Here is a 20,931-nt window from a genome sequence, read left to right as displayed (position 1 = left end):
CCACGTCCCTCCACATGAGAGTCCCCCTGGCCTCTGGGGGGGGTCCTCCATGAGCTCTGTGTGAGGGGGGTCTCCCACACCCCTCTGCGAGAGGCCCCCCAGAGCAAAGCCCCCCCGTCCCAACAGCCCCGTGGCGATGCTGAGGGAAAGGGACACGCTGTGGTGCCCCCAACACCCCCCGCACAGGGCTCCAGGCCAAAACCTGTGAGGAACCAGCTGTGAACCTGCCCCTTTCTCTGGTTTATTGCCTACCCCTTTCCTTATCTTTCCCAGCGTTTGACTGTTTGGCTGCCAGGGAAAGACGTCTTCATGGAGACCACCGCCACTGTCACGCCAGGGCCTCGCTCCCGAGCAGCAATGAGCCTGTCCCTCCACGGGCGGGCCAGGGTGGCAGCCCCTGTCCCCCACACACCGCACCTCAGCAGCCATTTTGCTGCCAGTCGCCGGGTGCCACCAGCTCTGCTGCATTCCCCAGCCCTTCCCTGCTGTGCCTCCTCCTGCGCGGGGTCTTGTGAAAACATTCTGGAGATCCACATGCACCGTACGATGCAACCTCTTTGCTCGAAGAGGTGTCCCTGGGAACGTGTATCCTTCCTCCTTGCACACCATCTCCTCAGCCAGCATCTTAGCGTCTCTGGTCCTTTCCCTGGAGCCAGCCCCCAGAAGGACTCCATTCCCCCCAGCAACCTGGTCGCCGCCTGGTCCTCTTTGGAGTCACTCCCCATAAGGTTGGTGTGCCCGACGGCTTTGCAACCCAGCTCTGCCTGCTGGGACACCCCCCCTCCGAAGGGTCTCCCTGCACAGGGTGCTCCCCTCCCATACCACTCCTGGGATGCTGGGCTGGGAATTGCTTCCCCGCTGCTACTCCGGGAATGTTTTGGTCAAGGCAAGTTTAAATACTGCAGGAGGGCATATTCACTTAAGTGCGCTGCAGTGCTGATGTTAAACTGGCACACTAACAGCCTGAAGTATAAAACCTGGTAGGAATTAGATCTTCCTCCTTCTCAGACCATTAGCTGCAGTGGAAATTCCTTGGCGGTCCTGCAGGTATGGCAAGGATCTCGCATTTTCAGGTCTGGAACACTGGCCGACACAAATACTAGAGATCCCAAAATCAGAAAAAGCCATTTATTACAGAAAAGCAGAAAGCTGATACAATTGTACAAGAGTCACAGTGAAATATCTTTTTTTTTTTCCTGGGCAAATATGACATTATCATGTCACTATTTATTGAGCTTTTCAAAAGCTAGTATCAGAGTAAGCAATAGTAGGAACTACATTACTAGACAAACATTGGCAAAGCTCTGGCAACAGCTGGCATCTGAGACAGAAAGAAAAAATGTAATTATGTGGTAGCTTCTCAACAGGTTTTTGCACAATCAGAGTCTGAAGAGCCATACTGCTTATGGCAAACTTGACATGACAGTAAGAATTGGGCTGTCAACATACACACTATATTGCAACAGCTTGTTGACTTCAATACTTCAATAGTCCTTGTCAGAATGAGGAAATCTTGGTGACCCACTGCAGTTTCTAAACAGCTTGAGTGGGTACAAATGTGTGCAGCTACCAAAAGAGAGGAGCACAAGGGAGAAGCATCAAGTGATGGACCTCGACAGGCTGGAGGAATGGGCTGCCAGGAACGTCATGAACTTCAACAAGAGTTGCAAAGCCCTGCCCCTAGAGAGGAACAACCCCAGGCACCAGTATATGGTGGGAGCTGACTGCCTGGGAAAAAGCTCTGCAGAGAAGGCTGCTGAGGGTCCTGGTAGACACCAAGTTGAACTTGAGCTAGCAATGTGCCCTTGCAGCAAAAAAGATTACCAATGTCCTGCATTAGGAGGAGTGTTGCCAGCAGGTCGAGGGAGGTGATCCTTCCCCTCTATTCCTGGTGAGTACACCTGGAGCACTGTGTCTAGTTCCGGGCTTCCCAGTACAAAAGAGGCATGGACATCCTGGAGAGAGTACAACAGAGGGCCATGAAGATGATGAAGGGAGTGGAGCACCTCACATATGAGGAAAGGCTGAGAGAGCTGGGACTGCTCAGCCTGGAGAAGAGAAGGCTCAGGGACATCTCATCAATCTGTATCAATACCTGAAGGGAGGCTGCCAAAAGGATGGAGCCAGGCTCTTTCCAGTGGTCCCCAGGACCAGAGGCCATGGGCACCATCTGAAACATGGGAGGTTCCCTCTGAGCATCAGGAAACAGTTTTTTACTGTGAGGGTGACCGAGCACTGGCACAGATTGTCCAGGGAGGTTGTGGAGTCTCCATCCATGGAGATACTCAAAAGCCATCTGGCCATGGTCCTGGGCAGCCTAGGTGTCCCTGCTTGAGCAGGGGGTTGGATGAGATGACCTCCAGAGGTCCATTGCCACCTCAACCGTTCTGTGATCCTGCACGGCCTCCTTCTCCAGGAAGCACATTCCTGCTACCCCTCATGCCAGCACTAGCACTTGGGCAGCTGCATGACAAGGTGGAGCTTACCTGGCTGAAGACTAATTCGCGGAAAAAAACCCAAAACCCACAAGTTCCCAACTCTCCACACTGTTGCACACCTGAGCCTGCTTATGAGAGGTTTGAGATTGTACTGCTGGGGACAGAACTGCCTCCATGGGCAGAAACCTGCGTTCAAGATGATTCAGTATGACTACAAAACCACAGCCCCATTCCCAGCAGAGGTGAAGACAGTCACCACCACTCCCAAAAGCAGGCTGTGGCTCTATGTTTTTATTGAGAAAAGAGATGATTTGGCTGAAAATTCACAAAAATCTCCCCACCATTGAAAAAAGCAGAATTTTGACCATTTGCACCAGCACCAGCAGGGACATACACAGGGATGGCCACTGTTGCGTTTCCAACCAGTGGTTCCACTCTGGTAGTGCTGAAACAACTCAGAATATGCAATCAGCTTAAAGAGCAGAGGAATTGAAAGGACATGTCTCCAAACTGTTCTATGATTTATCCAAGTAGTTTGTAATTGTTAACTTCCTTCTGGAATTGCTATTTTGAGCAATTTTTTCTCTCCAGGTGGCGATGTCCTTTAATTAAGATCAATTTTATGACATCCTACAGGCCTACACATGATGAAACATGTATGTGAAACTGCATAATGATTTTTTTTTTTTTGCATAGGCTACAGAAAGGGCACCAAAAAATCTTAAGGGTGCCCTATAATATCACCAAACAAAAAATTAGCAAAGCATTCTAGTGTCCATAGCTCTAGGTAAGACTAAACTGTCGTCTAAAGATGTCTCTCTCAAGAACATCTTTTCTTTGTGATACAGCAAATGGAATTTGGTGTTGGCTCTGGATGCCACGCAGAGCAAAAGATTGAGAGATACCTCCTCTTGTAAAGGGACAGGGTGGATGCCAAACACAATCCTCCTTTCTAGGCCTGAGAAGCGTCGGATGCTGTCAATAACAATAACATTTTCTAAAACATTCTCCGCTGTCCCCAAGACCAACCTCATCCTGCATTTTCCTTGTCTTTTTAGCTCAGGTTCCAATATCTGACTGAACACCTGGGCTGCATGCTGTGTACTGCACAGGATTGCAATATCTTTGAGGGTATAGCCTTGCTGGATATAGCTGGTGCACTGCCTGGTCACATACGTTGCCATTTCAGATGTTTCCATATTTTCTGTTATTACGTAGTCACCTGACAAAGAATGGGCACATTCAGCCTGTTCAAACAACTCTTCCAGCACCTTATAGGGCATACATGTGTTACGTACTTGGAGGATTTCCTCCATTTGCTTAGACATGAAATTGTATATTTGCTTGGCATTACGGACCACTTTGGTCAACCATTCCTGAGGATATAGCTTTGAAAACTTAAGACCACAACCATACGGGTGAGTGGACTGGAAGAAATCCAGGAAGACCCAGAAAATGCCATTTTTTTCCTTGACTAGCTTCCGGGCACGTTTGTGCCAGTTTTCTTCAGGACGAAAATTCTGAGCTTCATCAACCACAATGTGTTTCACTTCTGGGAAGTTCCCAAGTAAGAAGGTAACACGTGTCACAGACTGGCAGATCTCATTTCTAAAAAAAAACCAAACCAAAACCCAAAAAAACATATAGTAAATAAAAAGAAGATGTGACCAGACAAATCCGTATTGACTTCCTCCATTTCTCGGTGGGTTCTTCCTTGGAGGGCTGTTGCTGCTTACTGTCTAAAAACGCAAAACTGCCTATCTCAGCTGCAGCATACTATATTATTTTCCTGGTGGAAACATTTATTCCAACGGATTGGCTGTGCGCAGGCATTGCTGCAAGCCTGCACAGCCCCCACCAACTGGCTTTGGCTCTACCCTAAGAGAAGACTCAAGCCCACCCTTCCTACATGGGGACTCCATGGCAAGGCTCCCCAGGGGTGTCCCTCTGCCCTGCTCTCCCTGGCCCAGGGAAGGCAGCATGGTGCCTGAGCTCCCACAGGAAGGACGGGTTCCCTTTTCTCCCCAGGGTGAGCCGGGACTGGCAGCACTTCTGCCAGGACATCTGCCTGCTGGGGACAGGACCTACTGCTTGGGCACTGAGCTAGGCTGCGATTCCCTGATGCAAGGTGCCTTGTCCACCCTGGTGGCCTCCTGACCTCTCCGTGCTGACGCAAGTGGAAAGGCAGCGAGAACAGGACCAGGGAACTGCTCTGCCTGAAATCCTCTACCAAAAGGGCATTCGTTTCTGTTCTCTTTGTCTAGATGGCCCAGGTCCAAGGGCCAGTTCCTAGCACAGCTGCACAAGAGCTTGCATCAGGCCCAGCACAGGCAGTGTTGAGGCAGCAACACAGAAAGGCAGGTGGGTATTTTTGGTGTCAGCATCAGCCGTAATAGACTGTTAAACTAAGGCCATCGGCTTTTGAAGGTCTAACATAATCCAGCAATCACTGAACTGCAGTCAGTGAATGCTGGATCTGGGCCAGAGCTCAGCTCCATAATACTTTCAATACTAACACCTTTCTTGAGATGATTATTGTGTGTTTCTGTTAGCCAAAGTTACATATTTGGCAAATAGATGTAAAATCAGCAGGGCTTGTGCTGTATAGACAGAGGATGGAGTGAAAGAAAAAAGGCGAAATACACATTACTGCTTACCCCACAAACTTCTTCAAGGGTTGATTTTCACAAATGTAGAGTATCTCATTTGCAGAACAGTGAAAAATGTTTCTTATCCTCTCAATGATCTTCAAAGCCATGATTGTTTTCCCTGTTCCAGGAAGACCAAGGACAAACTGCTCCTTGACTTTCTGCAGGTTCTTAGAGAGCAGCTCATACTGTTTGAGAGTGAGAAGGTTGAAAATCTCACAGCCAAGATGGTCACTTAAGTAGGACTTAAAGCGCAGCACAACAATCACAAGTGCACGCAGGAACATGGGGATGTCCCTGGAGGTGAGGATGTAATTCTCTGGGTACAAGCTGGTGTAATCACACAGGTTTTCTTGGGTTTCTTGCTGGGGAACGTCCTCCTCTGCAACTTCCATCTGGTTCTTTGTGTCATTCAGGTGCAGTATTTGGGGAATCACACACACTTTTGAAGCGTATCCTCCCTCATTGACTAGTTTCTGCTTTAATGCATAAGCAGTTTCTCTCAAGTTTTTATACTCAGCAGAAGAGGCATCCTTGACTACAGTATACAATACTGGATATGCATTTTCAGCTACTAAGAGAACATCACACAGAACATCCTGTTTTTTCCACAATCCAATGTCAACAGCCCAACTCCTTGAAAATATCAGTACCCCCTTGTTAAGTGGATGGATTTGTTTTTTCATTAAATCCTCTAATCCAGGATACTCAGAGAACAGATCGGTGCAGATGGTTTCTGGCTTCCATGTGATTTCATTAGAACCCACTAGAAAAAAGAAATCAAAAATTAGAAGAACAAAATACAGCAAATAAGCTACTCAACACATCAGTTACTGGAGGAATATATGACCCATGGGGTCATTAAAGTAAATGATTTAATGTGAGTAAAAAATTCAGCATTCCCATGATACCTGATGGTAAATCTGTAAGGATTTTTTATATGAATGGAAGAGGTATAACCTCCATGCTTCAGGCATGCCTGACTTCTAAATGGAACAAGGAAAAGTCTCTTTGGAAGGATCTACCTCCTTTCTATCTGCCTTCTCTTTATCTAAGTATTCCTCTGAAGGACATGTTGCTGCCACAGTGAGAGACCAGCGGTTGAACCAGATGGAGCAGCCCGCTTGCAGCATCTCCTACACTCCTGACTGGTAAAACACAATGCATATAGGAAAAGGCACCCAGGAGCATCATCTTGATGTATAGTTACACATTGCTATTAAATATAGGGGAATACATAAAGATACCTCTCATCCCAATGCTAAACTTGGTACTCCTCCAAAATAATGAGTAACAGTAATTTTAAAAAATATTAACACAAATCGTCTCTTAAATTTACAGGTTAAAATTACAGCTATGCACATTCATAACACACAGACGAATCTCAAATGCAAGCATACATTTACACTGAGTGTGTCACAACCTTCCATTTAAAAAACACATTCTCATCAAGAAACAGCAATTGAATATCCTGTACCAAAACACTATTAACCGATCCGTAAATCAATCATCTGAGAGTAATACTGAAAATAGATGTGAAAAGATAGCAAAATTACAAAAATAATTAGAAAAAATAGCAATTAATACATACATCTATAGGTCAGAATTTGGAAAAAAAAAATCCATCGATTATGTTTAATGAGAAAGTATCTGTTTGCTCCTGATTGGAGTGGTTCTGATACTGGACAAGGACCTGGAATTCCATGTCCCTCCCGTGTGTCTCAGAGCTTGACCTCAAGCCACAGCCCTGCTCTGCAATTATAGGATTTACATTGTCCCCGGCTACTTCTATTCCCTTGTCTTTCAGGGCTTGGTATGTGGGAGTATTTGTTGCTCAGCAACCATTGCTGCTTTTATAGCTGAAGTATTTCTGAAATAATCAGTCTTCACCCAAAAAATAAAACGAAGACAAGGTTCTCCACCCCTGCATGGTAAGGGCTGAGCTTTGCTTTCCTTGTGTGTCCCAGCCTGAAGTTCCCCTCTATCAGTGAGCAGGGTGGCAGAATTAACTTCCTGGGCGAGATAAATGTCTAAGCTAATCAGACATCCGACACACAAATACTTGGCGCTTAGCCCTGCAGACCAGCCATACAGCACTGCTAGTACCAAGCCATGGGGAGTGTACTGAGCTTGCAAGGCCTCAGGTCAGAGGCTTGTCTGGGTGCTTTGTTTGGAGCTTTGTTCAACTGTTTGGAGCTTTGCTTTCACTTGGTTTACCTGCAATAGCATTTTTTCTAATAACCAGGTGGCTGTGGATAACAACCATTAATTTACACAGACAGCAGCAACAAGCAGGTCTTCTGCACAGGGTGAGATCTTTCTGCCTATAACATGATGATGCAGAGTGCAAAAATACAGATCTGGTAGGACAGAGAGGTCTTGAGATGTGGGGTACAGGATGCAGGGCTGAATTCAGGTGTGGGGCGGTAAGAGATGGAGCACAGGAGATCCCAAGACCAGAAATAGCTCTCAGATGGTCAGGTAAAGAAATGCAGCCCCGGAGCAGAACAAAACTGGTTTTAAGGGTAACAGAGAACAAGTAACGAACTTCTGTGAAACACACCGTGTTTACTGAACTCCACTGGAGCAGTGAACTTGCAGACCAGTGAAGAAAGAACAAGGTGTAAAAGTGCGTTAGCAAATGTACAGCAAGTGACCCCAAGCGGATCCTGGAGTAAAGAAAGAAAAAGAAAGAAAAAGAAACCATCAACATCAACTAGGTACTCCAGAGGAGAGAACCGGGATGCTCATGACTCTCCCTAACAACCCCCGGCAGACCGGAGCCATCAACAGTAGGATCCTGAGTGGCGGTGGAAGGCTGAGTGTAATGCCAGGAACAGGGGTGGATACTAGGAAATGTGCAGGTAACTATTTATTATTATTATTATTATTATTATTATTATTACTACTACTACTACTACTACTACTACTTTTTTCCCAGTGGTACTCATTTATTATCTTTTTCTTTCTTTATCTGTAATAATTATATCTTGACTAATAATAATTCCTTGATTAGCCTACTTAGATTTCAGTTATGCTAGAAATAAATTATTCTCTCTCTCTCTTTTCTCTGTCCATAAGAAGATTTTTGAGCCTAACGGAGGGCAGACAGTACTCAAATCCCTGGGACACTAGGTATATTCTCAGCAATTGTGTGCACTAGGTATTATACTTAGTGGCAAAAATGGGAGAAGAGATCGAAACACCTGAAAAATCAGGGAAATCAACATTCTTGGAGCAGTTGCGTCTTTTAAATACCCTAACAGTTGTGTACCTAAAATCTTATATTTGTATCACTTAGCTTCCTAGAAGTTCTGTCAAATACAATCTTAAATTCAAAAAAAAATCCAGAATAAACAGCTTACCTGGGTAGAGGCATTCTTGGAGTTCAGACACACAGGGGAGACCGGCTTTTGAATAAACTGGCTTGATAAGAGGAGGACCATTTGACAAACTCAGCTCGTTCTCAAATTTATCAGCCAGATTCGAAAGATCTTGGGAGAAGAAAAAAGTATGTTATATCCATCAAAATCCTTCCATATGAACTTTTAAAACCCAGCACTAAAGAGTAACTAAAATGATTAATTTAAAACCTCCCTTCACAATCCTACTCAAGAAAATGCTGCCTACATAGTTAAGAACGACAGTATTGCATCACAGAACGGTTTGCCGTTGGAGGCCAGTTACCGTACTGTCACCCCCCAGTGCCTGTGACTGTGCCACGGGCTAAAGCTCCTTTTCTAGGTTTGGTGAGAACACAGAACAAAAGAAGTTGGTCTTTCCTCCTGCAAGTTTACAAACCAAGGCAGAAATTAAGTTGGCACTGATGTAAATGCAGATTTTACCCGGGTCTGCATCTGTCATGAGCTCCGTCCATTTCCTGACGCTCAGTTTTTCGATCCTGTCACCCTCAACAATCCAGGATTCAGGTTTATCATGGAAAACAGCGCAGCAAAATGCTTCAACTCGCACAACGCATACGTAGCCCTGCAACTGGTCTGCTGTGCCATAAACGCTCAGGATGTAAGTCTTAAACTGCACGCCAGCCTGAGAGCCGCAGAAGTGATGGATGGGCATCGAGCCTATGGTATCAGCTACTGTTTTTTCTAAAGCTTCTTTCTCCACTTTACTATGGCTTCCAATGACTTCACTGTTGTCATTCACTCCAAAAAATAAATAACCACCCTGAGTGTTTGCAAAGGCAGAGACATAATTTGGAAGGGTTTTTCTAATGTATTTCAAGATATTCTCTGTAGAAAAGTTCTTAAATTCAATATGTGTTGTCTCTGTGAAATCCAGGACCTCCCCAACCATCAGTTTGTCTTTCTTTAAAAACCTGGCAGCGGCATCTCGGATGTTGCACTCCTCGGTTCTCCTCGTCTCCTGTGCTCCCCCATCAAAATTCAGCAAAGCTTTCTTAGCTCTTGGCCCATTCTCATCACGGTGCTTGGCACAGCTTTCCTTCTCCCTCAGAAATTCAGCAGCATCGCTTGAAGTCATAGGGACAACCGAAGTGAAAGACCTACGGGACAAACCAGTGCTCAAGCTACAGATACGCGGCTTTGTGGATGCACTTTTCTGCTCTGGACCTCCACAGCTCCATGTTTTAACAAAAAGCAGCAAGTGACTCCGCTGCTGCATCCACGTGAAGTATTCGCTGGTCTCGGTGCAGTCGATGCACCCCCTGAGGCTCTGCTCTATGTCCAGACCGATGCCGTGCTCCTGAAAGCAGTAATTCTTGTCTTCACTCTCCATCCTCACTACTCCTCCTCCTGAATTCAGCAACGCACACACTGCTATAGAAAGCTCCTTTCGTTGCCTTTTCTGATTGTCAGAGATCTTCTTTCTGGATCTGTCTCCTAAAATTATTTTCTTAATATCTACCACCATATCGGGATAGTTCGTTTTCAAATTAATCAGCAGCTGCCTTTCTTGTCTGGCCATCCTGATCCTGAAATGATAAATTATTAAAAACACCTAACGATTATACACGGCAGCATGACAAAGGAAACCATATGCCTTTGGCTTTGGCTAACATGCTAGATTTAAGAAATGAAAATGAAAATCGTTATTTGGAACACATAAGGAAATGAAAACACACTACTGCAAAGACACCCACAGACGTCATGTTAATCAAGCTAATTTATTGGGCTCTTTTGCATATTGGGCTCTAATCGTTATCTTGAAGCTACGTACAAAACATATCCCAGCTATCTCGACCAGGCGGCAGCTGCCCGGTTACCGGAGCCGTTCCTACCGACCCCCCAGTGGCACAACGGCCTTCGGCCCCCGCGCCCGCCGGCACAGCCGCGCCGCGGGCGGAGCCCCGCGGGCGGGCAGGGGCCGCGGGCGGGGGCCCGGCCGGGAGCGGGCTGCAGGGCGGGGCGGGCCCCACCGAGGGACGGCGCGGCCAGGCCGGGGGGTGCCCCGCTCGGCGGGGCCCTTGCAGATGGCGGCGGGGCCGTCCCGGGCTCCTCTGCCCGCGCCCGCCTGGTCCCGCCGCGCGCTGCCGCCGGGGTCCCGGGCCGTGCTCCGCCTGCCCGCTGCCGGGCAGCGCCGGGCACCGGCCGAGGGGGCGGCTGGGGGGCATCGGGCCCGGCCCTACCTTCCCGGGGGTGGACGCGGGCACCGGACTGGGTCTGGCGGGTGGCGAGTCCCGGCGTTGCTCTGCCCTTCACGGCGCTCCCGCCCGGTACGAACTTCCCGCCGGCGGCCCGGCCCCGCCCCGCCCCGCCCCGCCGACACCGGGCGCTGTATTTCAAATAGTTTAATTTTAAAAATATTCTATTCAGTGCTAAAATAACTTTCCACTTCCACGCGCGGCCGCGCCTTCGGCTTCGCCAGGCTCGATCACAGACTCTGCGGGACATGCAGTGGCGGCGGGGGAGGCCGGGAGGGGCGGCCCGGGCGCGGGGCGGCTGTGGGGCTGCGGGCCGGGGCACGGGCGGGGGCGGCGGCAGAGCCCCGGGGCGGGAGGGCTTCCTGGGGGGAGGCCGGCGCCCTGCCGCATCCTTCCCCGTCCCGGGGACGGGGGGTACCTAGACCGGGCAGGGGTCCCCCGGCTCTGCCGGCTCCGGGGGGCTGGGGCAGCCACGAAGGGAGCGGGCTGCAGACCGCGCCGGGATGGGGGTCTGTCCCGCGGGGCTTCGCCAGCGCCCGGCGGCAGAGCAGAGGCAGGCCCGTACCTGCCCTCAGCGGGGGGAGCGCTCCCGTCTCTCCCAACACTAATGGCTTAAACTAGCAGCTTATTGCACGGCGTCCCAGCGCGGAACCCTGCCGCGGCAGGGCAGGACTCGGCCGCTCCCCCCACGCATCCCACCTCCTGCCTACGCTCACAAGGGAGCGGACAAATCACTTCGTGCAGGTGGAAGTGCTCTCCCCTTCCCAGTGCCCAGGGGAGGGCGGGCAGGGGAGCCAGAAGCAGGCAAACAGCATCTGCCAGGGCCTCGGGGGCCACGGGGAGCTGGGAGCCCCGCAGACAACTCCCCCTGCGCGTGCAGACCCCGCGTCGGAGACCCCCAGGCTCTAGGACCGGTCAGCAGGGACAGAGGGAGCCAATAAATAGAGGCAAATTTGCAGGGACTGGTGGCAGCCCCATCCGCCCGGGCTGGCGGGAGGCTCCTGCCCCCCAGGGCAGGGCAGGGCAGGGCAGGCTGGATGGCGAGTGGCGGGAGCGCCCATCCCTGGGGAAGGGGCAGGCTGGAGGGAAGCACCCCGTGCCCCAGGGGAGGGCAGGCGGCTCTGCGAGGGGCTGGCGAAGGCGCTCTCCCCGGGACGGGCAGGCTAGCTCTCCGAGGCCGTGTGGCACACAGAGTTCTGATCGGCACAAAATCTCTTCAGAGGCGGCGCACCGGAGTCCTCCTCCTCTTCAGTTACCTGCAAGAGCCAGAGGCAGAGGTCACGGGCAGCGGCAGGAGCTCAGCGTGCCCACCAGGCCATGCGGACCTAGACAAGGCTGTCTCACGCTGTGGGGACACCCCAGGCTTTCATCTGCAAGGAAGCCCCAGGGGGCACGAGGAATGGGAACCCACTTCAGTCCCGGTGTCAGCTAGAATCGTTGTTTTACTCCACCTCCACGTCCTTTCTCCACACTTTTAAACACCTGAACCGAACCAGGGGACAGCTTGGGAAGCCGGGAGGTTTGGGGAGCGCCTGGAGGGCACTTTGGGACTGCAGAGCAAGTCCATCCATCGAGATGATTCTGCTGCAAAGGGCAGCAACGATGGTGAAAGAGCCAAGCTGGGTCTGTGCACATTTAGACATGGTTTCAATCCCCCTTCCCTTACCTGAGTCTCAAGGGGGACTGGCTCTTCCTTTGTGAGAGTAGGAGGCTCGTCTGCAACTTCCGAGGAAGGCAGGGAGGGCTCTGAGGAGAACAGAAGGGTTAACGAAACTGCCGACCCAGGAGCATGGCAGCACCCAGCTCAGTGCTGAGCCAGGAGAGGAGACCTCCAGCAGAAGACACAAGTCTCCCTGTCCACTTCCAGCAGTGCCTCAGTCACCCACCGGACAAGCAACGGCTCCAGCAGGGCCTTCCCCGGGCCCAGCCATCCACCTCCCCCCTTCCCAGCCCAGCACCCACCTTCCAGCGTCTCCTGCCCCAGTGTGGGTGGCTGCGAGTCATCCGTGCGGAAGTCGGACGTGTGGGCAGGACTCATGGACTCGCTCTGCTGAGGACTGGGGCTGGAGTTGGGGCTGCTGTCCACCTTGAGCTGGTAGACGTCCGACAGGGAGCTCTGGTTGCTGTTCTCATCTGCAGAAACAGCACCTAGTGAAGAAGAGCACCTTGACTCAGGGGCACAGGCAGCCAAGGGCGGCACCGAGGGCCGGGGTCTTGGGGAGAAGGAAGAGCATAGTCAGAGGCAGTTAGAGTACAGTGTCACCCGTCAACGTAAGGGCTGCCGGGCACAGGACTCCCTGCCAGGACACAGCTGGCATCAGATACACAACTGGCCCACAGGTGAGGGGGGGCTTCTGCCCAGGGAACAAGTCTGAGCAGACAGAGAGCAACCCTCGGCTATTCGGAAAGAACGAGCAGAAGGCACAGGGGTGATACAAAGCGCTGCGCTGCCAAATCACACGTTTGCAGCTTGCGAGGGCCCCAGGCATTGGAGGGCAGGAGACCTCTTGCCTGTGTACCAGGGTTTTGTGCCTCTCCTGTTTGCGAGGCAGCAATCTGACATCAGGAGCAACGCTCAGCACCTGCCTCCGGACAGGGAGGCAATCCTGGCACACATACGCTCCGGGCAAAGCGGTCCCAAACTGCAGACCTGCAACGCTAACCTTCTCACCGCATCTACTGGAAGTGCCAACGCATTTCCCGATTTTCCCTGGCCGCACCGAGAGCCGAGTGGAGAGGCTGGGGACAGGCATATGCTCTGCTCCAGCAGTGACTCTGTGCACTGTGCTGAGCCTTGCTCGGCTCCACCACAGAGCCTGGCCTGCTTGCAGCTGGCTGCAGTGCTCTGGGATCAAGAGCAAGGTCAAGGGGATCCTCTGCCCTTTCATCCTAAAGTCCACGCAAGTCACTGCTGGAAGCAGTGGGCTCAGCTGCAGGCAGCTACTGGCCTCTCCCCAGCAGGGACTGCAAAGTGGGAATGGGAACCCCCACTCCTCCAGTAGCATGCATAAGCCAGCAACATCCCAGCTTCTATAAGGCCTTAGAGTCTTTCCCCAGCTTGAAGGGGGCTCAACCAGACTCACCTTGGAACTCCAGGAGGAGAGAGGAGTTGGCAGAGGTGTCAGCTGGGAAGCCATTGGGTTCTCGGGCAGTGCTGCTACTTGATTTGGATTTCTCTTTCTTGAGAGAAAGAAAAACAGAAACAGAAGGTTAGAGGAGCCCATCACTGGCAAGAGGATGCAGAGGTGCACAAAATGCTCCAGAGAAGCTAATCCCCTTTCTCTCTCCCAGCAGCCCAGAGAGATGTGCTTGTGCAGGCTTCTTCCCTTTCCTCTTTGGGCACTTTTCTAACTGACAGGCAAAACTTCAGCTGTGAAAGCTTCGGAATCAGGAGTAAAAGGAGGAGTGAACACCTATCTAGGAGTACCACCGAATAAACGCAAGTCCTCTGGGGATTAAGGCAAAAGAGATCACAGGCAGCAAGAGGGGATCACCCGAGAGCGTGTGAGGTCAGGTGCAAGGGAGAAAACCGGCACAGATCCATCAGCACGGCTGCGCCGCTGCAGGGCGACGGCAGATGCAGATCAGTGGGAGACATTACAGCCCAGGCTCACGGGTGAGCAAGCCTGCCCCGAGTCACAGCCTTCGGTAGGCCCCAGCCCCGCTGGAGCGGCCAGGGGGTGCGGCAGCTACCAGAGCCGCCCCGAGCCTGCACCGGGGAGCCTCGGGCCTCTCCCCTGCGGAGCGACTGAGGCGACCTGCCCAGCCGGGGCTGGGGGCGGCAGCTCCCGGCGCAGCTCCAGCCCCTCGCCGCGGAGCGGGCCGGGCCCGGGGCGGCCCAGAGAGAAAGGGCCCCCCCCGCGCGGTACCCACCTCCTTGCTGTCCGCCACCGGCACCCACTTGAATATCCGCAGGGAGGTGTCGCCCACCGTCACCCACTTCTTCTCCCTGCGCGGACACAGCCGTTAATGGCGCCGGGCCCTGGGGTACCCTGGCAACAAGCCCCGCCCGCCCCCAAGGCTCCGATTGGCCCTGGAGAACGCCAATCCAGAACACGGCCGCAGCCCACCCCTTCACCCCGCACACCTCGTTGTGATTGGTCGTGCCGCCCGCCGATCACCCACGCTTCCGGTCCCCCCCACACTCCCGAGCCCACAGGGCGAGCTAATTGGCTGCTGCCTCGCTATCCCCGCCCGCTACCCCTCGCAGCACGCTGATTGGATACTCGCCAGAGGAGCACCTCCACCGCCACCCGTGTGGTGCGGTGATTGGCTGCACGCCGGGCAGGCCCCACCCCCCCCGCGGCCCCGCCTCTCACCATCTGCGGACGCGCTCGATGGCCGCCATCACTTTTTTGATGTCATCCTTGGCGCGGCTGCGGGTCTCGGCGCGCACCGAGCGGCCCGACATGGCGCCCGCAGCCCCGGCAGCCCCGGCTCCGCAGCACCCGCCGCCTCTCTCCGCGCATGCGCGCGCCCCGCCCCGTCACCGCCCCGCGCGTGCTGCGTCACCGCGCTCGCCACTCCCGGAGGAAGGGAGCGGGGGGGGGCGGACGGGGGAAACGCGGTGGCGCGTAGTGCGCCTGCGCAGCTCGCCCCGCCCTCCTGTGGGCAAGGCGGTGACGCGAGGGCGGGGGACGCCGCCGCCGCCATCTTACGTTGGGGCAAGTCCCGCCCAGCGCTGGGCACGACCCACGGGCCTCTAGTCCCGGTACAGCGGACCGGGGAGGCTGTCGGTCGCTGTACCGGGACTAGAGGCCCGTGGGTCGTGCCCATGCCGGTTATGCATCACCTCAACTCCCCGAGCCGGGTGGAAGGAGCCCTGCCTGTGTGCAGGCAGCAGCCTTAAAGCGCTGCCCGTTCCCGCGCAGATACCCCAACGTTTAGCATCAAAAATTGAGCTTGGGCAGCCTCTCTGCAAAAAACCTGCACAAAAACCCCCTCTCTCAGCCCAGAAAACTTCACTGGCCCTGTCTGAGCAATCACTCCCAGAGGATATCGATGAGGCAGCAGGTGGGGACAAGCCCTTGGAAGGAAACAACAGTGTCACCCCGGGGACCCCTGGATTGTCCCCCACCTGCCCCAGGCAGACGCGCTGTCCAGCTCTCCATGGCTACCGTCAGAAAGCACGCGAGGAACGCCCTGGGCTCGCGCTGTCTGCGCACTCTTTTATTACAAGTTGTTCAGTGTTATTAAAAAAAAAAAAGTCCCCAAAGGCAGAACGCGGGTGCCTGCGACTGCGGAGAGCCGGGATGTGCCAGTGTGGGGGGAGGATCAGTGCTTCTTTCCATAGATTGCGGCCAGCGCTTTGCGGGCACTGGAGATCTGCTGCTCCAGCCTCTCTCGGGTGGCTTTGTTCGCAGTTTTTTTCAGCATGGTCTCCATCTCCTCCACCACTGCCCTGTGACCGGCGGTGTTGTGGAAGACGCGGATGGCCCGGTCCCCACACGACACCAGGTAGCGGCTGTTGGTGTCAAAAGCCAAGTCTGTTATGCACTGTCCATGCACACCGAGAAAGCGCTCCTCCTCCTCTCCTCTCCTCGTGTTGTACACAACAATGTCTGTGCCGCTAGAGATGGCGACGACTCGAGCATCGGGGGACAGGGCGATGCGACAAGGCTCCGTCACCTCGCACTTCCCTGTCAGAAGCAGGTACGGATCCTGTTGCTTCTTATATTCCACGTCTGTGTCCCAGAACTTCCAGGTCCCGTCCTTCGAAACAGTCGCCATCCTGCAGCCAGGAGACAGAGCACAGGTGAGCACGAGGAAGTTGGGCAGCACCTCTTCCCCCGCTGCGCCTGCGAACCAGGAATCCTGTGTGGCCAGAGAGCTCTTTTGAGAAGCGTGAGTGTATACACACACGGTCCTCGTCCTCTTTCCAGAGCACGGAGAACAGTCACCCCCAGGAGGAAATCCACAGGGAATACGCAGGCGGCACGAGCCAGTCAAGGTTTTGCTGCCCTGGGCTCCCAGGAGAGCGCACAGGGCAGCATTCCCCCCCCACCGCGCAGGGGAGCAGCCCCCCGCACAGGCTGCTGCCGTAGGCTGGAAGGGGTGAGCGCACGTGTCCCGCGGGCGAGCCAGAGCGTGCTCTTTCAGGCAGCGGATCACACACTTACCTCCTCGAGTCATTAGAGAAGGAGAAGGAATGCATGCCGGCGGTGTGGCCTTTCAATTCAAAAGCCCTGGCCACCTCCCGGAAGTCTCCGTTCTTGCCAAAACACACCTCCCACACCTTTACATCAGGGGTAAAGCCACAGGATGCCACAAACCTGGGTGAAAGACACGGGGTATCTGTTACAGAGCACCTACCTCCTCCGGGCTGTGGGGCCAGCCCTGCAGAGCTCTCCTCTGGCCTCCCGAGCAAGGCAGGGGCCAGGGGCAGCCCTCCTGCACAGAGCGGTGCCTCAGAAAGGGCTCTGTGAAGGCAAACCTACCCAGACACCTACATCCAAATCTTTGCCTTGGTCAGCAGAAAAAGTTTTCCCTTTTCACTGAAACCAGGCTGGTAGAGGGAACACTAAGGAAGGCTGCCAGAGACCGGAGCAGCAACTCCACAACTTGGGCATGAGAAACTCCCAGGCCAAAATAAAAAAGCTAAGTGCTTTTGATCTCCAAACTCACTGAGCTTGGAGCTTAGCAAGTCTTCCTGCAGCAACAAGCTAGAGACAAAGCAGAGAACATGATTTTCCTGTCAATCTCTCAGTAATAAAGATTTTAATTTTATAATTGACCTTTAAAAGGTTAAAAACAAGTTAGAAATGCTGTTTGCTTTGCATATACAATTTGCGTTGTCCCACCTCTGCTGTCTGAGGCCAATGCTGTTCTCAGCTCTTCAGGAGACGGTTAACAGGAACAGCACTGCTGAGGCACAACAGCAACCCACTGAGTGTGCGAGACTACGTAGGCAAGAGTCAGCACTCCTGGAGGGGCTGCTCTCGGGGGCCGGAATCACTTTTTAAAATGTGAAATCCTCAGAAAATTGCATTAAAATAACAGCTAATTGCCTATGGTCTGAACTGATGACGTCCTCTGGGAAAGAGCGAGGTTCCTGTTCACTCCTGCAGCCTTCCACTCCGCAGCAGGAGCAGCCTGGAATACCTCACACCCCTCACCTTCCGCAGGGCGACACCGTGGCGTAGGCATTGTTCATCTGGTTAGTGTTAATGCTGGCCAGGACTTCACCCTTCGGGCTCCATATCAGGATGGTAGTGTCACTGGAAGCTGTCATGATAAACTTTCCTGGGGGAAAAAGGCAAAGATCAGGAGAGCTCCCACGCCTAACGCTGCCTAGGGACCTGGGAGGGTCCCTAAGCAGGGCAACCTCTCCCTGCACCTGGACAGCCAAGAAAACCAAAAGCTGCACCAAAATTCAAGGAGTGTCAATCTCCAAGGACAGAGCAAAAAGCAGTATCAGAAGACTCGGCTCCTGGTGATGCATTAGTGCACCCTTGGCTTCAGCAACCGTCAGCTGGCAACGGGCACTCAGAGACCACACGTGCATCTCGCCCTAGCACCCCTCAGATCCCACTTGCAGAGCTCGGCACTAAGCTGCTACCGCAGGAGTAACACAGCGGACTCGATCTTCCCCAGATGGTTAAAACACAACGCGAGGTATCTGTAGCTTTCAAGTCATCACTTACAGGCAGGTAGCTGACTTACAAGTCACACCGCTATTATCCCTGATTGCTGTTCGTGTCAGCATTTTGGACTCCTGCTTGTTTCCATTTGCAATGCCTTCCTTTTTCATCTCAGACAGGGAGTTGCCTGTTTACCCTTCAGCTACTTGTTGCAGGTTTAAGTTTTCACTTCCATGCTGAACAAAGGTCTCCGTTAACATTTTCTCTGCTCTACTATTACAGAGGTGAGCTCGTGTCCACCCACTTCCAACTGCCCGCTGTCACATACCTGAAACATTAATCCATCAAGCCCTCACCACTAACACATACCCACCCCAGCCTCTGTTCTAGAAAATCCCAGAAGTCCAAGATAGACCATATGAACTCACTAGAGATATTTTTGACTGGTTACAGACAGACTGGTGGGCCAGAGAACAGTGATCCTCTCAATATTGAGACCAGTCCTCTTTGCAGCAGCATCCCTGAAAATGTAAATTAAAAGACTGCATATCGGGGTGCTAATTCTGTACTTACAGGGATATGGTCTGTCTGAAAACGACATCTTTCAGTTCACTCAATAGTAAACAAAGGCTAAAAAGTAACATCTATCAAGTACTGGTGCAGAAACGGGCCTTGAGAATGCCAAACACTCCAACACTTTCAACCCAGCAGCTCTTGCTTTACAAGGAAATCAAAATCAATCTCGAGAGTCTCATCAAGTGAGCAGCTCTGTCATTTCCATACCTGTCTCTGCAATTCCTATGTTAATGACAGGAGCCTTGTGCTTCTTTGGGAAGTCCCCAGAAGTTGCAGTGAAGGTGAAGCTGCCATCATCCTTCTTAGTCATTTTGTAGACACGAATAGTCTCGCCATTCGCCAGCCAAACAATGAATGCCCTAAGTGGAAGGACAGACACTCTGAACCGTTAAGAAATGGGTGACCTCAGCTCAGCCCAGCTACAACGGGTAAGCTAATAGGTCATTCAGTGGCACCTGGGGAAAGGGATACACTGGCAGATAAAAAGCCACGTGCTTTATGAGGGCACCAAGTGCTCTCGCTCTGTTAGCTCAACTGCAACACTGAATGGAAAAGAACAGAATTTATTACTCCACATATGGAAACGAGATCCCTTCTTCTCTCTAAAAGAGGCCACTTCACAAAGTGCCACGGCATGCTTTCCAACCAACCTTCCCAGCCAGCCAGAGCTCTCTCCCCAGCTCCAGAGAGGCCCAGCTGCAGGGCCTCTCTGGAGACCAAGACCAAGACCAAGACCATAATAAGCCCCTTCCACGGGGGTGGCAAGCTGGGCACTGGGATATTTGCTCTGAGCAGGACATTAAATGCCCGCTGCTTTCATGAATCAGTGGTACTGATGAGACCCGATGAGGGGTGTAGCCTCTGCGCAGCCCAGGCCACAGGACACCCCAAGTGGTCCCCGGGCTGGGGATGGACAAGGCGTGGGGAGGCCTGGCCTGGCCCTACCGTGAGTCGGGGCTGAGGCGGACAAGCTCGGCGTGGTCCAGCCCCACGTTGGCGCGCAGACAGCGGTGCTCGCGTGCCGTGAAGTCCCGGGTGCTCCACAGCCGGACCGTGCGGTCGTCGGCGCACGACGCCAGGTACTTGCCACTGCTGCTGAAGTCCAGGCAGGAGACAGAGCCGCTGTGGCCCTACGGAGAGAGTGCGGTCACAGCGGGGGCCGGCGGGCACCGGCGGGGCAGGAGGCGCCAGGCCCGTCAGGGCACCGGTAGCGGGGCACACACGGTACCTTCAGGGCGGCGACCAGCAGCCGGTGGGCGAAGGTGTGCTGCTGCGGTTTGTCCCTCCGGGCCCGCGCCGGCAGCTTCGCCTTCCTGTGCTCCTCCGGCCTGGCGGCCGCGTCGCCGTTCGCGCTGGGGCCTGTGGGGAGCGGAGGGCCGGGTCAGGTCAGCGCCGCCCAGCCCGGCCAGCCCGGGCCCCCCCGCCGTGCCCGCGGTACTCACCGTCCGGCGGGGCGGCGGGAGGCCTCCGCGGGGCGGCGCGGCGCAGCGCGGCCGCCAGCAGCAGCAGGACGAGGAGGAGGGCGAGGGCGCCCGGCAGCACCGACCCGCCGAGCGCCGCCGCCTCCATCTTCCCGCCGCCGCCGCCACCTCAGCGGGGCGGCACCGGCCACCCCTCCCCCCGCCCGCGCGGTCGGACCCAGCGCGCATACGCGGCCAGAGGGCACGCGCGGCTCCACGCTGCTCCCCCTGCGAGCTCCGCGCAGGGCGGCCCCTGGCGGCGGAGGGGTGGTGCTGCCCCGCTCCGGGCCCGGCCTGGCCTGCCCTGCCCTCCCGCCGCTGCCCGCCCCTGCCCGCCCCCTGCCCTCCCCCCTCTGCCCGCCCCCACCGCCCGCCCCTGCCCTCCCCTGCCCGCCCCCACCGCCCGCCCCTGCCCGCCCCCACCGCCCTCCTCCTGCGCCCCCGCCGCCCGCCCCGCCCGCCCCTGCCCCCCCCCGCCCGCCCCCACCGCCCGCCCCTGCCCGCCCCCACCGCCCTCCTCCTGCGCCCCCGCCGCCCGCCCCCCCTGCCCTCCCCCCCGCCCGCCCCTGCCCTCCCCCCCGCCCGCCCCTGCCCCCCCCCCCCGCCCGC

At 54.2% G+C, this 20,931-nt stretch overlaps 2 protein-coding genes across 11 annotated transcripts; both read right to left on the bottom strand.

Moving 5' to 3' along the window:
• Positions 1-915: 915 nt before the first annotated feature.
• Positions 916-15,181, bottom strand: BCL7B (BAF chromatin remodeling complex subunit BCL7B). Of its 10 annotated transcripts, none has more exons than XM_075169079.1 (8): positions 14,580-14,738; positions 13,790-13,886; positions 12,669-12,854; positions 12,373-12,452; positions 8,932-10,037; positions 8,452-8,580; positions 5,096-5,852; positions 916-1,099 (listed from the first exon to the last, which is right to left on the bottom strand). In XM_075169079.1, the coding sequence occupies exons 3-8, from the start codon at positions 12,708-12,710 to the stop codon at positions 988-990; spliced, it is 2,226 nt and encodes a 741-aa protein (XP_075025180.1). In that variant the 5' UTR covers positions 12,711-12,854; positions 13,790-13,886; positions 14,580-14,738; the 3' UTR covers positions 916-987. The 10 variants fall into 10 exon arrangements, 9 of the variants coding, with proteins under 9 accessions (XP_075025180.1, XP_075025181.1, XP_075025183.1 ...); XM_075169077.1 differs by lacking the exon at positions 916-1,099 and adding an exon at positions 1,133-4,046 and having other exon boundaries at positions 14,580-14,739; XR_012676626.1 differs by lacking the exon at positions 916-1,099 and adding an exon at positions 7,650-7,755 and having other exon boundaries at positions 5,786-5,852; positions 14,580-14,737.
• A 665-nt stretch (positions 15,182-15,846) lies between these two features.
• TBL2 (transducin beta like 2) lies at positions 15,847-20,491 on the bottom strand. The gene is made up of 7 exons (XM_075169088.1): positions 20,305-20,491; positions 20,091-20,221; positions 19,808-19,992; positions 19,070-19,221; positions 17,822-17,948; positions 16,826-16,978; positions 15,847-16,437 (listed from the first exon to the last, which is right to left on the bottom strand). Exons 1-7 carry the CDS (start codon positions 20,429-20,431, stop codon positions 15,981-15,983), a joined length of 1,332 nt encoding a protein of 443 aa, XP_075025189.1. The 5' UTR covers positions 20,432-20,491; the 3' UTR covers positions 15,847-15,980.
• Between the last annotated feature and the right edge of the window lie 440 nt (positions 20,492-20,931).

The sequence above is a fragment of the Calonectris borealis genome, chromosome 19 (genome assembly GCF_964195595.1).
Source record: "Calonectris borealis chromosome 19, bCalBor7.hap1.2, whole genome shotgun sequence".
In the NCBI taxonomy this organism is placed as follows: domain Eukaryota; kingdom Metazoa; phylum Chordata; class Aves; order Procellariiformes; family Procellariidae; genus Calonectris; species Calonectris borealis.
The sequence above is the reverse complement of the archived record's forward strand: the minus strand, read 5'-3'. Positions and strand labels throughout refer to the sequence as shown.

Excerpts from the sequence above, each read along its gene's own strand:
- TBL2 (XM_075169088.1), bottom strand. The coding sequence starts at position 20,431 with ATGGAGGCGGCGGCGCTCGGCGGGTCGGTGCTGCCGGGCGCCCTCGCC. Across the intron at positions 19,222-19,807 it reads CGCCTCAGCCCCGACTCACG|GGCATTCATTGTTTGGCTGG; the intron begins GTAGGGCCAGGC and ends CCTTCCACTTAG. Across the intron at positions 16,438-16,825 it reads TTCTCTAATGACTCGAGGAG|GATGGCGACTGTTTCGAAGG; the intron begins GTAAGTGTGTGA and ends TCCTGGCTGCAG.
- BCL7B (XM_075169077.1), bottom strand. The coding sequence starts at position 12,710 with ATGACTCGCAGCCACCCACACTGGGGCAGGAGACGCTGGAAG. Across the intron at positions 12,453-12,668 it reads GGGGCAGGAGACGCTGGAAG|AGCCCTCCCTGCCTTCCTCG; the intron begins GTGGGTGCTGGG and ends TGTTCTCCTCAG. Across the intron at positions 10,038-12,372 it reads CAGTCCCCCTTGAGACTCAG|GATCAGGATGGCCAGACAAG; the intron begins GTAAGGGAAGGG and ends TTATCATTTCAG.